Consider the following 16,338-nt stretch of genomic DNA (forward strand, 5'->3'; position numbering starts at 1 on the left):
ATTTTTCCAGTCAGCGAAGCTACAAAAAGTGCAGAAAGATCCAACAGCTTAATACAATGATCACGCTAAGCAGTTAGTAAATTAGTGCTCCAATGCTTTTTTAGAATATGTTGTAAGAGTATTTTTAAATGAACTCTAGAGCTCAACAGCAATATGGCTTATCCAGACTTCATAAAAGGAAGTGCCAATCTGACCACTGGTATCAGCAATAAAGTCACCAGTGCTCAATATGCCATGAGTATTAGCAACACAATGAAGAAAAAAGTGAACTGCAAAGGGAAATATTGCATTAAGAACAGTTAAAATTTAGTAAACAAGTTAACAGAGATGAAGATTTCAGAAAATGCAAAATACATAGCTAAATAAATATATAAATAGCTTGTTCTCAAGCTTGCCGTTGAAAACTGTATAGCTATTTTGTCACAGTTATTGTATTTACATAAAATTAAACCAGAAGAATAGATGAGAATAGTCAATATAACAGAATTTTATTTAAATTGAAATTATTTCTGCTTTTATTACAAATAAATTTAGACAATATAGCCTATGGAGAAAAGTGACCTGACGCTATATTTGAGTTAAAATGAACACTCAGCATCACAATAATATTTGTTTATTATCCGGGTTGTGTAAAAGCCATCTTCAGTATTTTTGGTCACTATGGCTGGTGTGGGTGGCTCTTTGGTTTTCTTGTGATACCATGATACAATCATGAGAAAACTAAAGAGCTGCCAGTACCAGACATAGGGGGCCAAAAATTCTGGAGATTGCTTTTACATAAGTCAAGACTGGTTAATAAACAAATATTATTGATATCGAGACTATTCATTTTGACTTAAATATTACAAATCAGCAAATGGTCTGGCAATGGGATTACTTTTAGCCCCCTAACTTACAGATAAGTTCATGGAAAAGTGGTAGACCATGTATTTTTTATTTTTAAAAAAAAAAAAAAGAAAAAAGAAAAGAGAGTGAACCACTGGCAAAACATATACTGTACTGGAAAATCCAGATGCAGTCAGAGACAGTGGCCATATGTGTGAGAGTTACATTTGTGTGAGTGTGAGTGAGTGTGTGTGTGTGTGTGTGTGTGTGTGTGTGTGTATTCTCTAATTCACATACGAAAGCTTTTTGGCTGAAAGTTTATTTGTTTAGCAGTCTCTTGTTTTGCCTGTCTGAGACTCAACATTTCTGCTATATGGTGAGTACTAATCTATCCTTTCATAATATTGTCATAGACTATACTGATACAGATATGTTGATGATATTCTTTGTATTTGGAAGGGTTTCAATAGACAACTCCACAGGTTCTTGGATAATATGAACCAAGGGCATACTAACATAAAAGTCAGTGTGCAATTAGTGGGTTCCACTTTTAATTTCCTTGACATCAACTTACAGTTACAAAGTGTAACAATAAACCTAAAATTTACCAGACAGACTCCTTTACTGATTTCCTCTCTACACCCAATGGATAACAAACATGCAGCATTCCATCACATGATCGACCATCTCTTTTCTATTCCCATGCCACTGGCTGGAAGACTATGAACAGGAATAATGAAAACAATAGCTGCACCTAATGAATTTAAATCCAACATTATTTATGACATCGCAAACAAAAGAGATAGACCAAAAAAGAAATGGTGCGGTTTCCTTTCATAGCTAAAATTTCTAATAGGATAAACAGCTTCTTAAAACCAAAGGGTTTATCTGTATTTTTCTATGTCTCACAGACATTAGGTAGAAGTTTATTCAGTGCAAAGGATAAACAGTGTGCCATCATTAATAGTTGAGTTTATAACATCATCTACCAAGAATGTCAGTTCCGCTCAGGACAAGCTGGGTGGTCAGTCCATGCTAGGCTCAAAATACACCACAGAAATTAGAGAGTAAAGAAGACAGATGCATTGTTTACTGAGCATTGCTTAAATCAGAACCACAAATATCTAATAGATACAGAAATCCTACACATAATGTGGAAAGTGGGAAAAACTCATTCCATAAGAAATATTAGAAATTAAGAAACAATGGTATGTATTCCCCACATTTATTGTTGAATGACGAAACTCAGTTCAATTATTCACCCCTTTTAGATAATGTTACAACTTCCACATATGAGGGGAAGCTTGGTACTTTTGTTCATAAATAGGTAGTCATAGAAATACATATTCCTGTGTTCTCAGCTCTACTCCAATGTATGTCTATTCATAGTTAGAGTAAATACTGTCCTACAGAATGTCATCACATTGTAGAATACAAATGTAACTATGTCAAAATAGTATTAAGCAGTAACTTTTGTAGTGTAAGTTGAGAACTGAAAGTTTAGGAAGGTTTCCATCTTTGAAATCGGTTGTGTACTGGAAACCGGGTTTACAGCCTGAAAGTTGGTTAGAATAAAAATAATAAAGTTTTGTTAAACAATGCATAGAAGTGTTTTGTATACTAAATACAATGTGTAACTCTCTTTCCTTCTTAAGCAGTGAAATGGAAGAAAGCCTGATTGAAAGAATATGGACAAGATAATTGATCTTGAAGACATGGTCAACAAAGATAATGTCAGAATCTGAATTGTATAGGTAATATCTCTTTATCTAAATTACATCAAAGACAGCTATGTGGAACTATTCTTCCTTTCTTTAGTCTTCTGTTAGATTTTACATTTAATCATTTAACTAAGTATACAGTTCATGCTCATATATTGTAGTTGAAGTTGAACTTAAATTTTCAGTACTGCTTGGTCTTGTTTTTAATTATTTGTCCAGCTGATCTTGATAACAAAGCACTGGATTTAACAGATACTTGGGACTTTAAAAAAATCATTATACTAGGTGTAAAAGGTACTACAACAAACTGGACATCTGCTTATCATTGTCAGTATTTTTCTGACAATGTTACCATATTTTATTAATGTCCATGAGTATACACTATTTCTCTCACAGTATATGTAATCAGAAAGATGATGTATCATCTGTCATGCAGAATATATAAGCTCACAGAACACATAAAACTACAATTCACCTAGATCATATAAGAAAGCTTCTCCAACAGACAAATGCACACACAGACACACATATAAGTCAACAGCTTTTCAAAATTGGCAAGCAACACATCACAAGACATGTCTCAGAAGCAGTTATTTATTTGCATCAAAGCTATTTGAGTATGCTCTTTCTTTAATAAAAGGAATAAAATATTACCTTAGGGATGGATAAAGATGCTGTGTAACAGTTGTTTATCTGTGTATCCTTTTCCATTTCTACAGATGATATGTTGACAGATTCAACATGTGCCCTGAGAGGGAAAGGCAGTGTCTGAAACTTTCCACCCATGAATGCCTTTACTTGAACAAGCCACTGATCTCTAGCATCAAATATTATTGCTGTTACATCCTCAATGTAAGGCTCAGAATATATTATTACTTCCACACTTTTCCTGTGAAGCAATGATTAGTTTTAATACTAGCAAATCAATTTTTCTGTTCACCAGAAAAGAATTATTTACAATGTGCAGTTTAACAGCTGAAGTGAAGCAGGCCTACTGCAGTCATGAAATCAGAAAAGTTGATACTACATAAGTCATAAACCAGTTTAGTCAAGAAGATAATGTAATTATTGCCAGTATTCCTCAACAGGATAGTTGATCACAGGTTGACAGCATTACATCCATCATAATGAGGTTTTATAAATTACAATAGACTGCAACTTACCAAACAGAGGAGGCACTGAGGACTAAAACGGACACATTCAAAAGTAGTTGTTGGATATTATGAAGTTATTGGATGAAATCTTTCATCAGAAGTAAACACACACACACACACACACACACACACACACACACACACACACATTCATATACACAGAACTCACAGGCATATGGCTACTACCATCTCTGAGCTCTGAGGCTCAACTGCAGTGAGTGGTGATCTCGACTAGATTGCTTAGTGGGGGTACAGAATATACATGAGGCAGGGACAGAAATAACAGGGTAAGGATCAGGATAGTTACTGTAGTGCTGCCTGCCTGTGGAAGTGGACAGTGACACGATGGTTGATTGCCAGGTGGAGAATTGGGAGGTTGTGTTGGAGGAAGGGAGAGGGTGGAAAGGAGAGAGGAGAAATCCAGTGAGGAGGAAAGGGCTATGGGCTATGCAGATTCACTGGGGGGAGGGGGGGACAGAATAGTAGGTACTGGGGGGAGGGGGGGGGGACAGAATAATAGGAGCTTGTGGTTTGGGCTTTTCTGAATTGCAGATATGGAAACTCTTCCCTGGAAAACATTCATTGTACCATTAACACCCCTGGCTTCAACTTCTGGTAGTCAATGTCCTCCACCTGCCTGTATCCCCAATTACAGCCTGCAGATGTTCTGATGTTGCTCACAGCAGCCCACATTCTGTCCATGCACACTCCCTTAGGCAACACTGCAGCATCTTTCCCCATCCCTACCCTATGATCCTCCCGTCCCCCCTCCCTCCCCAACTGATGGGTAGGACACTATCCTAATTCATATTGCTATTAACAAAACTTTAATTTAAAATTTAAAACAGTTGTTAAACTGATATAATAGAACAACAATGAGGGAAAAAACAAAATAAACGTATTAACATACCTAAGTCCACACTGTCAACAGTTTACAGTATAGTGGGGAAGTCATCCAAACAGTAACATTACAATGTTGTTGTTGTTGTTGTCTTCAGTCCTGAGACTGGTTTGATGCAGCTCTCCATGATACTCTATCCTGTGCAAGCTTCTTCATCTCCAAGTACTTACTGCAACCTACATCCTTCTGAATCTGCTTAGTGTTTTCATCTCTTGGTCTCCCTCTACGATTCTTACCCTCCACGCTGCCCTCCAATGCTAAATTTGTGATCCCTTGATGCCTCAGAACATGTCCTACCAACAGGTCCTTCCTTCTTGTCAAGTTGTGCCACAAACTCCTCTTCTCCCCAATTCTATTCAATACGTCCTCATTAGTTATGTGATCTACCCATCTAATCTTCAGCATTCTTCTGTAGCACCACATTTCGAAAGCTTCTATTCTCTTCTTGACCAAACTATTTATCATTCATGTTTCACTTCCATACATGGCTACACTCCATACAAATACTTTCAGAAACGACTTCCTGACACTTAAATCTATACTCAATGTTAACAAATTTCTCTCCTTCAGAAACGCTTTCCTTGCCATTGCCAGTCTACATTTTATATCCTCTCTAATTCGACTATCATCAGTTATTTTGCTCCCCAAATAGCAAAACTCCTTTACTACTTTAAGTGTCTCATTTCCTAATCTACTTCTCTCAGCATCACCCGACTTAATTCGACTACATTCCATTATCCTCATTTTGCTTTTGTTGATGTTCATCTTATATCCTCCTTTCAAGACACTGTCCATTCCGTTCAACTGCTCTTCCAAGTCCTTTGCTGTCTCTGACAGAATTACAATGTCATTGGCGAACCTCAAAGTTTTTATTTCTTCTCCATGGACATTGATACCTACTTCGAATTTTTCTTTTGTTTCCTTTACTGCTTGCTCAATATACAGATTGAATAACATCGGGGTGAGGCTACAACCCTGCCTCACTCCCTTCCCAATCGCTGCTTCCCTTTCATGCCCCTCAACTCTTATAACTGCCATCTGGTTTCTGTACAAATTGTAAATAGCCTTTCGCTCCCTGTATTTTACCCCTGCCACCTTTAGAATTTGAAAGAGAGTATTCCAGTCGACATTGTCAAAAGCTTTCTCTAAGTCTACAAATGCTAGAAATGTAGGCTTGCCTTTCTTTAATCTATTTTCTAAGATAAGTCGTAGGGTCAGTATTGCAATTACAATAGCTGGCTAAATTTTGTTTTGTGACTGATGGGAAGATAATGTGTAGCATAAAATAAATAAAGGCACTGTCAGAATATTTAAAGAAAATTTATCATTAAAAAAACAAGAAACCATTGCAGAGGTTTGCAAAACAAAAACTGCAGAGAGGAAAATGCTGGGATCAAATATCAAATTGACAGGAAGGCATTATGCTATATATTTCAAAGAGCTATTCACAATCAAGAACTAAGGCTGCACTGTAATCTGCTGCACTCTCAGTCAAAAGAGAATGCACAAGTGATGAGAAGCAAAGATTAGTAGAGATTCATGTGTCTGTGAAAAGATACATGCGTGAAGCATACAACAACTACCAACGTCATACCTTAGCAAAAGATCTGGCAGAGAACCTTAGAAAATTCTGGTCCTATGCAAAATTGCTAAGCGGGTCTAAGGCTTCCATTCAGTCCCTAGTTGACCAGTCTGGTGTGGCAGTTGAAGATAGCAAAAATAAAGCTGAAGTTTTAAAATTTCACATTCAAGAAATCGTTCACAGAGGAGAATCATACAAACATACTGTAATTTGACCATCAGATTTACTCCAGTATGGATGACATAGTAATAAGCATCCTGCCATAGAGAAACAACTGAAAGATTTGAAACGAAATAAATCACCATGTCCAGATGGAATCCCAATCCAGTACAAAGAGTGCTCTATGGCATTAGTCCCTTACCTCGCGTGCATTTATAATGAATCTCTCCCCCTGAGCAAAGTTCTAAGTGACTGTAAAATAGCACTGGTGACTCCAGTATATAAGAAGGGCAGAACAATGGACCTGCAAAATTACAGACCAATATCACCAACTTCAGTTTGCTGCAGAATCCTTGAACATCTTCTCAGTTCAAATATAATAAGCTTTCTTGAAACTGAGAAGCTTATGTCCATGAATCAGCATGGTTTTAGAAAGGATCACTGATGTGAAACTCAACTTGCCCTTTTCTCACATGATATACTGCAAACTATGGATGAAGAGCAACAGGCAGATGCGCTATATTTCTAGATTTCTGGAAGGCAGTTGACACCACGCCCCATTTCGGCTGTTAATGGAGGTACAAACATAGGGAATAAGTTCACAGATATGTGAGCGATTCGAAGATATCTTATGCAATAGAACCCAATATTTGCCCACAATGGCAAGGGTTCATCAGAGACAAGGGTATCATCAGGAGTGCTCCAAGGAAGTGTGACAGGACTACTGTTGTTCTGTATATACATAATTGATTTGACAGGCAGGGTGGGCAGCAATCTGCATTTGTTTGCTGATGACACTGTGGTCTATGGTATGGTGTCAAAGTTGATTGACTGTAGGAAGATACAAGATGACTTAGACAACATTTCTACTTTTTGTGATGAATGGCAGCTAGCTCTAAATGTGGAAAAATGTAAGTTGATGCAGATGGAAAGGAAGAACAAACCTGTAATGTTTAGATACAGTATTACTGGGGTCCAGTTTTACAAATCAAGTTGTTTAAATATCTGGGTGTAACGCTGCAAAGAGATATGAAATGGAACAAGCATGCAAAAACCGTGGTACGGAAGGTGAATGGTTGACTTCAGTTTATTGTGAGAATTTTAGGAAACAGTGGTTCACCTGTAAAGGAGACTGCATACAGGACCCTGGTGTGATCCATTTTTGAGTACTGCTCAAATGTTTGGGATCCATACCATGTCGGATTGAAGGAAGACAGTGAAGCATTTCAAAGGAGGGATGCTAGATTTGTTACCAGTATGTTTAAACACCACGAAGTGTAATGGAGATGCTTCGAGAACTCAAATGGGAATTCCTGGAGTCAAGGTAACTTTCATTTTGAGAAATACTATTGAGAAAATTTACAGAAACAGCATTTGAAGCTGACTGCTGATCAATTCTACTACTGCCAACACACACTGCGCCGGCCGAAGTGGCCGTGCGGTTAAAGGCGCTGCAGCCTGAAACCGCAAGACCGCTACGGTCGCAGGTTCGAATCCTGCCTCGGGCATGGATGTTTGTGATGTCCTTAGGTTAGTTAGGTTTAACTAGTTCTAAGTTCTAGGGGACTAATGACCTCAGCAGTTGAGTCCCATAGTGCTCAGATCCATTTTTTGAACACACACTGCATTTAAGGACCAACATACACTGTGCCTAAGGACAGTGAAGATTAGATATGAAGATGGAGGCATGTAGATGGTCATTTGTCTCTCACTCTATTTGCAAGTGGAACAGGAAAAGAAACAGTAGTGGTACAAGGTACTGTCCGCCATGCTCCATATGGTGGCTTGTGGAGTATGTATGTAGATGTAGATGTAGATTATAAAATTCCTCTATGTGTCATACTGACAGCAAACAGCAAGCACTCTGCACCAGAATAAAGAAACACCATGAATTAAGCAAACACTATCAGAAACATGATTAAACAAACAAAAAAAGAAAACAGTATGTATAATAAAATTCAGTTCCCTGGACACTGCAGTTAAAGTCTACGGAATTCACTAAATTCTCTTTTACAGTGTCAGAAAACAAAGTGACTAAAAACGAACAATTAAATATAGTTGAATTTGTGGTATCATTAATTGATACCACCCCACAGGCAACAGAATTGCAAGTTTCTGTTAGACGCTGCTAGCGGTCATGTGGAATCTGGCAGGCCCAATGGTGCATGCTCACTGAGCCATGTTTACAGTGGCTCTGGAATACAAGCACTCTCTCCTGCTGCAATACTGGATGGCCAGTGGCAGCCACTCACCCCCATTCGCACTTGGAGCCTTTTCACTATGTGATGCTACGCAGACACCTCCTAGTCGTGGCTCTGACACCATCATTCGTAACATAGTGCAGGGAGCTTCTTCCTTGTTGACACTGAGAGCTGTACTCTTTAACTCTTGCCCCGTTATTTGTATTGAGTCTTTGTATGTTAAGAGAAACACAAGTTAAGTAAATATTCTGTTTGTTGTATTAACCTGTTCGTTAATAATTTCTGCTCCTGTCCAGCTTTCCTACGACAAAACTTGCTGCATCAATCTGTAGTCCACTTCTCCTTATCACAGTGTATGAAATCATACACAAGAGACCTGGTGACAAGCCATTGCATGTATGTAAGGTATTCTTCCAGTTAATTTATTCCTGTTCTGTCATCTTTTTGACTGGTTTCTGACATTCTTGCTTGTCTTTTGGGTACCCAGTGTTTGTCTTGCTTGTGCTCTTTATGTTCTAGGTTCTGCAGTTGCTGCTTATGCTCCCCTTTTTGCTGTCTCTGTGGTATTTTTGCTTTTTGCTGTTTGTATTTGTGAATCGCTTAATAAATCATAGCTATTATGCTGCAATTGACTGCTGCATCACCTGCAGTTGATCTAATTCAGTTTATTCCATTTCTGAGGCAACAAATGGCCCAACTGCTTGAAGTAATGAATCATTTCACAATGGTGTAGATGGTTTCACACAAGAAGCTGACCCAACAGCAGTGCCACCACTGGTGCCACTTGCATATGTGTCGCCACTTCTTAAGTTTGATGAGGCAAATGAAGACTGGACAGAGTGCCTTGCACAATTCAACATGCACATCACATCACACCCCATAGAAAGTACTGACTAACCTTCTTACTTCTTGGCCACAGTGAGAGTGACTATTTATTAGCTGTGCGCAAAGTAGTTTCCCATATCCTGCCCTGAATTAGTACAACACAAAGGCCTATTCCAGGTGCTTGTGAAGTATTATGAGGACAGGGTGCAAGTGGCGGCTGCGCATTACAAATTCCTTAGGTTGTGTAAGCAACAAGGACAGACATACCTTCAGTTGGTGACTGATTTTCAAGGCCTTAATAGACAGTGTAGATTCAAATGTGACTGTGGCAAATATTATAGTGATGCAATGGTTCATAATGCCATCATGCACAATGTAGCTGAGCCTCAAATTCAGGAACAGATTCTTTAACACTCATATCTTTCCTTGCAACAGGTTTTGCAGATTCTAGACTATCAGGATTCCTTCAAAAGATAGTTTTGGTAAAACAACAGAGTAATAGCCACCCAGGAATGGCTCCCAACTCATCTACAGTGCTACATGAGGGCAATAAACCTTTTGTGTCTTTTACTTTTGTTGGGAAATCAGTCTGCAACTTGATACTGGAGCTTCAGTGACTTGGCTCAACCACAGCACTTACAAACTGCTTGGCAATGCTAAGTTGTGCACATCACACCATACGCTGACAGAGTTTAGTGGCCAAGACATTCCTGTCTTGGGCACTTGTAGTCTTCCTGCAACTTTCAAGAATCTGTTGAAGGCAGTGACATTTACAGTGCTTTCCTGCAGAGACAGTGCTAATATTTTTGGTCTAGACACTTTTGATTTGTTTGGGTTAAGTATTCAGGACAATGTACTTTCTGCTTCTTCCTTTGATCCTCAGGCAGTGCTGCTGTGCTATGTGCAGAATTTCAGGATTTGTTTTCAGAGGATATGGCAAAGCTAACAACTTTGCGGCCCATGTCACAATGAAGGACAATGCTCACCCAGTTTTTCTTAGAGCTCATCCTATTCCTCAAGCTCTTCGAGAACAGGTGGCTAAGGCCCTTACTGCTTTGCATGACAATGGGATCATAGCACCCATTACTGTCAGCCAGCGGGTGTCCCCTCTTGTTGCAATAAAGAAACCATCTGGCAAACTCCAGTTGTGCACCAATTTTAAGAAAACTGTGATTCCATAACAGTCATTGACAGTTATTCCTTGCCACACACAGAAGGGTTGATGGACAAATTCGGTGCTGATTGTTACTATTCCAAAACTTATTTTTGAGATGCTTACTTGCAAATCCCTCTGGATGCACATTCACAATATTTCTTTATCATTAACACTCATTTGGGCCTCTTAAAATTTCTGAGATTGCTGTTCAGCAGTGCATCCACCTCCACCATACTTCAGCACTTTCTGTAGCAGCTGACTGCAAAAGTTCCTTTTAGCTCAAATTATTTAGATGGCACAGTCATATCAGCTCACGCTTCTGAAGAACACATTAGCAACTTTACACTCTACTTAAAGTGTTGTCTGCACCTGGTCTCAAATGTAACAGAGACAAATGTGTGTTTTTTCAGACTGAACTTGAGTACTTATGGCATGTCATTAATAGCTGGGGTGTTCACCCATTGCAGTCACACTTGCTTGCTATCCATGACCTTCCACCTCCACACAATGTGCAGCAATTGTCTGTGTTAGGGAAACTCTTGTAGTCACCTGATTTATCCCTAACACCACTTAAATCATGGATCCCTTGCATCGCTTGTTCCTTTTATTTGTTCACATGAGTGTCAATTTGCTTCCCAGAAGTTGAAAGATGCTTTGCTTAGTGACTGATATCTTGTTCCTTTTCATCTAGCCAAATGTGTGGCCTTAGCTGTGGATGCTTCCTGTTGTGGCATTTTGAAGTTTTGTCACATAAATACGATTCTGTTGACAGGCCAACTGCCTTTGCTTCAAAGTTGTTGAACAGAGCCCAGTGTAATTATTCACACATTGAAAAAGAGACTCTTGCCATTGTGTGTGGTGTCACTAAGTTTCACCAGTATCTTTTTGGCACAAAATACCAATACAAGATTGTGTACAAGCCCACTTCTAAGCACGCCAATGCAGATACTGTTTTTTGCCTCTTTTTTGACCCAGATTCAACATTCAGTGACTCCTCTGCTTACTGTTGCTACACTGATGCAAAAGACACAGATGCTTTGCATAGCTTTCCACTTAATCACTGGAAAATTACCCAGGCCACAGCCATGTATCCTGATTTGCAGATTATGTTGCACTACATCCACACTGGTTGGCCACATTCAGCCAGACAGATCCTTAGCTCAGTGGTTCACCGATACTTTTCCCGTTGGCACACACCTGCAGTTCATCAAGGTGTCATTTTGCTTCACACTACTAATGACCAGTCACATGTTGTGGTTCCCCAAGCTGTCCACCCTGACATGCTTCGTTCACTACTCTAAGATCACTGGCTCATTGTTCGCACCAAGCTGTCATGTGACACTGTTGCACTTGAAACAATCTGGATGCACAAATCAAACAGTTGACTTCTCAGTGCCAAGCCTGTGCTGAACATCAGTCAGCTCTTCTCAGCAGTTCTTTGAATGGCCCAAACATCAAGCACTTTGGCAATGTTTGCACTTGGAATTCATGGGTCCTTACTGGAATATAGTCCACGGCTCATGGTCTTGTGGTAGCATTCTCGTTTCCTGTGCACGGGGTCCCGGGTTCGATTCCCAGTGGGGTCAGGGATTTTCTCTGCCTCAAGATGACTGGGTGTTGTGTGTCCATCATCATTTCATCATCATTGACTCTCAAGTCACCAAAGTGGCGTCAGCTAAAAAGGACTTGCACTTTCGGTGGCCGAACACCCCGCATGGGGTCTCCTGGCCAACAGTGCCGTACGATCATTTCATTTCACTAGAATATACATTGACTCAAAGTCGTTGATGCTTTTAGCAAATTCCCCTTTGTTGTTCCAATGCATTCTGCTACAGCTCATTCCACAATCCAGGTGCTGTCATCAATCTTTTGCACTGAGGGATTTCCAGAAATGATTGTGACTGACAACAGATCTCAATCTGTTGCTGCCAAGTTTGAACAGTTCTGCATCACCTCCAGCATCAACCACATCATGAGTGCGACATTCCACCTGCAGTTTAACAGTGAAGCTGAATGCTTTGTATGAACATTTAAGCAACAGATGCCTCCCACACAGAGAATCATGCTTTGTTGCTATTCTTCTCTTCCTACTGCTCTCAGCCATGTGACGGACCGTCACTGATGGAGCTGTTACATAAGCTGGTGCCACTGCATCTTGCTTCAGTTGCTGCACCCACCACAGTGGGCAGTGTTCCCTCTGCTCAGACAGGCAAAGTATCAAACTAATGAACAGGTCTTTTACAAATTGTATGGCACACAGAGGTGCTGGGAGCAAAGTGCCATTGTATGCCTTCTCAGATGAACTCTTTTTACAGCAGGGACCAAGAGAATTGCTGAGACGCCACCGAATCAAATTCATCCATGTGAATTGCATGATCCTATTGCAGGCTTTGTGCTTCCAGATTTAGTGCCTGCCTAGACTCAGTGGCCCTTGCTGCAACTGGCTCTTGTGGGCCCTGCGCCATCAGTGCCAGTCCTGGAGCCAACGGAAGCCAATGCACTTTCACAGTCATCGCCATCCCAATAGCTACCATTGTCTTGGAATTGGCCCCTCTTCCTGGCTGCTGTTCTACATGCCACCTAGGGTCCCTCTGCAGTCATCAAGATGCTTCCATCTTTGTTAGCTGCTCTGCATTTGGATATGGGTATGCACCCTCTACCTGGTTTCTCAGTTGGTGTTTCCAGGCAGGCTCAGGACAAGAGCTTGGCAGCTACCTTAGTTTCGGTTCTCATCTCCTCATTGTCACCTGCATCCAGCCATCCCCCCATCACTAATCCCCACTACACAACAACAGTGAAGAGGTTTGAGGGGGAGGGATGTGGTATCATGTATCAATATCACAATATGGGCATCAGACAGTTGGTAATGGAATTGCAAGTTTCCAACCAAACACTGATAGCAGTCACGTGGGGTCTGGTGGGCCCAATGGTACATGCTTACTGAGCTACACCTGCAACAGCTCTTGACTGTATGCACACCCTGCTGCCACAATATAGGATGGCCAGTGGCAGCCACTCATCCCCTCTCATGCTTGGAGCCTCTTCGCTATATGATTCTGTGCAGATGCTTCCTAGTCACAGCTCTGACACTATCATTCATGCTGTAGTGCCAGAAGCCTCTTTCTTGTTGACACCGAGAGCTGGACTCTAATTCTTGCTGCATTATTTGTAATGAGTCTTTGTATGCTTTGAGAAATATAAGTTTAATAAATCCCCTGTTTGTTGTTTAACTTGTTCACTGATCATTTCTGCTCCTGTCCAGCTTTCCTATGATGACAGTTGCTGCATCACTCCACAGACCACCTCTCCTTACCACTGTGTAGGAAGTTTTACACAACAGAATTCATCTTGATCAGATAGATATTGTAGGTGTTGAAAAGGGACAACATTTCAATCAAACCACCACTAAAGAGATTACAAAATGATTAACAAAGTATGCCAAGTATCAAAATTAACTAGCTTTATGTGATTGCCTTTTCAATGTCTTGTAGTCAATGAATAAAGGTGTATTTCCTAAAACAATAACTTATGCAATAATGACACCTACAAGAGTGTAAATTACAAAATAATGAGCGTTCATGATGTAATGAAACACATTTTTTTCTTGTCCAATTTTGGTTGAAAGAATGCAGAATTTGTCATAGGACATCATGGAATATTCCAAGTTCAGCCCACATAGCTTCATGAAGTTCTGATAGGTGACGACGCAATACGTAACTTCCAAAATGTTGTCTGTAATGGATGTGCATTCCAAGCACATAGCCGTCATTGAGTTTCTTCTGGCAAAAAGCCAGAGCATCACAGATATTCATATGTGCTTTCAGAATGTCCACAAAGACCTTACAGTGAACAAAGGTATGGTGAGTCATTGGACAAAGCATCTGTCATCATTGCAACAAGGTTGTGTAAACGGCTCTGATCTCCTGCATGCTGGAAGGCTGCACACAGCTGTGACTCCTACAATGTTGGAACATGTAGACACTCTCATCTGAGGTGACAGATAGGTCACATTCAAACACCTCACTGCACAACTGGACATTTCTGTTGGTAGTCCTGACACATTTGTCCACCAGTTGGGGTACTCAAAACCGTGTTTCCACTGGGTTCCTTGCTGCCTTACAGAACATAAAGAGCAATGAAAGACCATCATTGTGGAATTTTGTGCACATTACAAAGTTGATCAAGACAATTTTTTGTTAAAAATCTTCAAAAGTGACAAAAAAATACAAAAAGACAAATGAATTTCTTCTCCATGAAAATGAAAGACCTCACACAAGCCTGCGCATCCGTTAGTAGCTCATCTTCAGGCTGCTACCTTGGGTTTTAGTGGTGGCAGAGAACCTGGAGCATCACATGGGACACCTCAGGAGTTGCTTGTTTTGCTCTTGGGCTATGCTGCCGAGGCAGCTCATAGCATACCCAACATGGTGAATCCACCCTCAATGCACAGTGAGTGGAGGGTGATAATGCACTCGCATTGCTTGAGGCTGAGGGCCAATGTGAAAACTGAGAAAATTCTGGTCCTATGCAAAACTGCTAAGAGGGTCTAAGGTTTCCATTCAGCCCCTTGTTGACCAGCCTTGTGTGGCAGTTGAAGATAGAAAACAAAACACAAAGTTTTAAATTTCACATTCAAGAAATTGTTCACACAGGACAATCGTACAAATATACTGTCATTTGACAATCAGACAGATTCCCTTAATAGAAGACATAGTAAGAACATCCCTGTCATAGAGAAACAATTGAAAGATTTGAGAGAAAATTAATCACCAGGCCTGGATGGAAACCCAATTCAGTTTTACAAAGAGTACTCTGTGGCATTGGCACCTTACTAAGCCTGCATTTATCATGATCTCTCACTCTGAGCAAAGTGCCAAGCAACTAGAAAAAAGTGCTGGTGACTCCAGTATATAAGAAGGCTAGAACAATGGACCCACAAAATTACAGACCAATAATCCTAACTTTGGTTTTCTGCAGAATCCTTGAACATATTCTCAGTTTGAATATAATAAATTTTTCTGAGACTGAGAGCTAAGATTAATTTTTCTTGTACAACTACAGAGGTTGTAACCGGTAATAGTTGGTTAACTACTGCTATTGTAAGGGGCAGTGATAAGCCTCTTTTAGGTTTGGAGTCTTATTATGACAGAGACATTATTTGTTATCATACCTGTTCAATTGGAGTTAAAGGTGATAGCATGGTTTTAGAAAGCATTGCTTGTGCAATACTCAGCTTTCCTATAACATTACTTTTTTTGTACATATATATATGAAAGGTGTACAACTTTGATTCCGTCATTTTTTCTCTAGCACTTGAAGCTTTAATGAAACAAATTGGTTACACATGTGTCATTCAAAGTATTTTCCATCGCTGGCCACTACTTTCTCCCATCGTTCGGGCACTGTATGAATCCTGCGTTGAAAAACTTATTCATCTTTTGAAGCAATCCACGAATTGATCCAATTTGTGACTTCATGAGATCGGAAGTGTTGGTCAGCCAGTCCATGCGCCATTGATCTAAACAGGTGATAGTCAGAAGGAGAAATGTCTGCAAAATACAGCAGGTGGGGTAGGACTTCCCATTTTAAAGTTTCCGAGTACATTATGACCTCTTTTGCAACTTAAGGTCGAGCACTGTCGTGTTGCAAAATCACTTTATCATACCTCTTGCTGTATTGCAGCCGTTTGTCTTTTAATGCTGTGCTCAAATGCATTAACTGCATTCAATAACGAGCACCTGTGATTGTTTCACTTGTTTTTAACACCTTATTGTACACGATGCCGAACTGGTCCCACCAAATGCAGAGCAAGAT

General features: G+C 40.1%; 1 protein-coding gene across 2 annotated transcripts in view; it reads right to left on the reverse strand.

Moving 5' to 3' along the window:
* LOC126484756 (beta-mannosidase) overlaps positions 1-16,338 on the reverse strand; it is a 254,100-nt gene that overhangs the window by 117,242 nt on the left and 120,520 nt on the right. For both annotated transcript variants that reach the window (XM_050108354.1, XM_050108362.1), the window contains one exon: positions 3,201-3,435. In XM_050108354.1, the coding sequence (XP_049964311.1) occupies positions 3,201-3,435 (235 nt within the window). The remainder of the gene's footprint in view (positions 1-3,200; positions 3,436-16,338) is intronic.

The sequence above is a fragment of the Schistocerca serialis genome, chromosome 1 (assembly GCF_023864345.2).
Source record: "Schistocerca serialis cubense isolate TAMUIC-IGC-003099 chromosome 1, iqSchSeri2.2, whole genome shotgun sequence".
Taxonomy (NCBI): Eukaryota; Metazoa; Arthropoda; class Insecta; order Orthoptera; family Acrididae; genus Schistocerca; species Schistocerca serialis.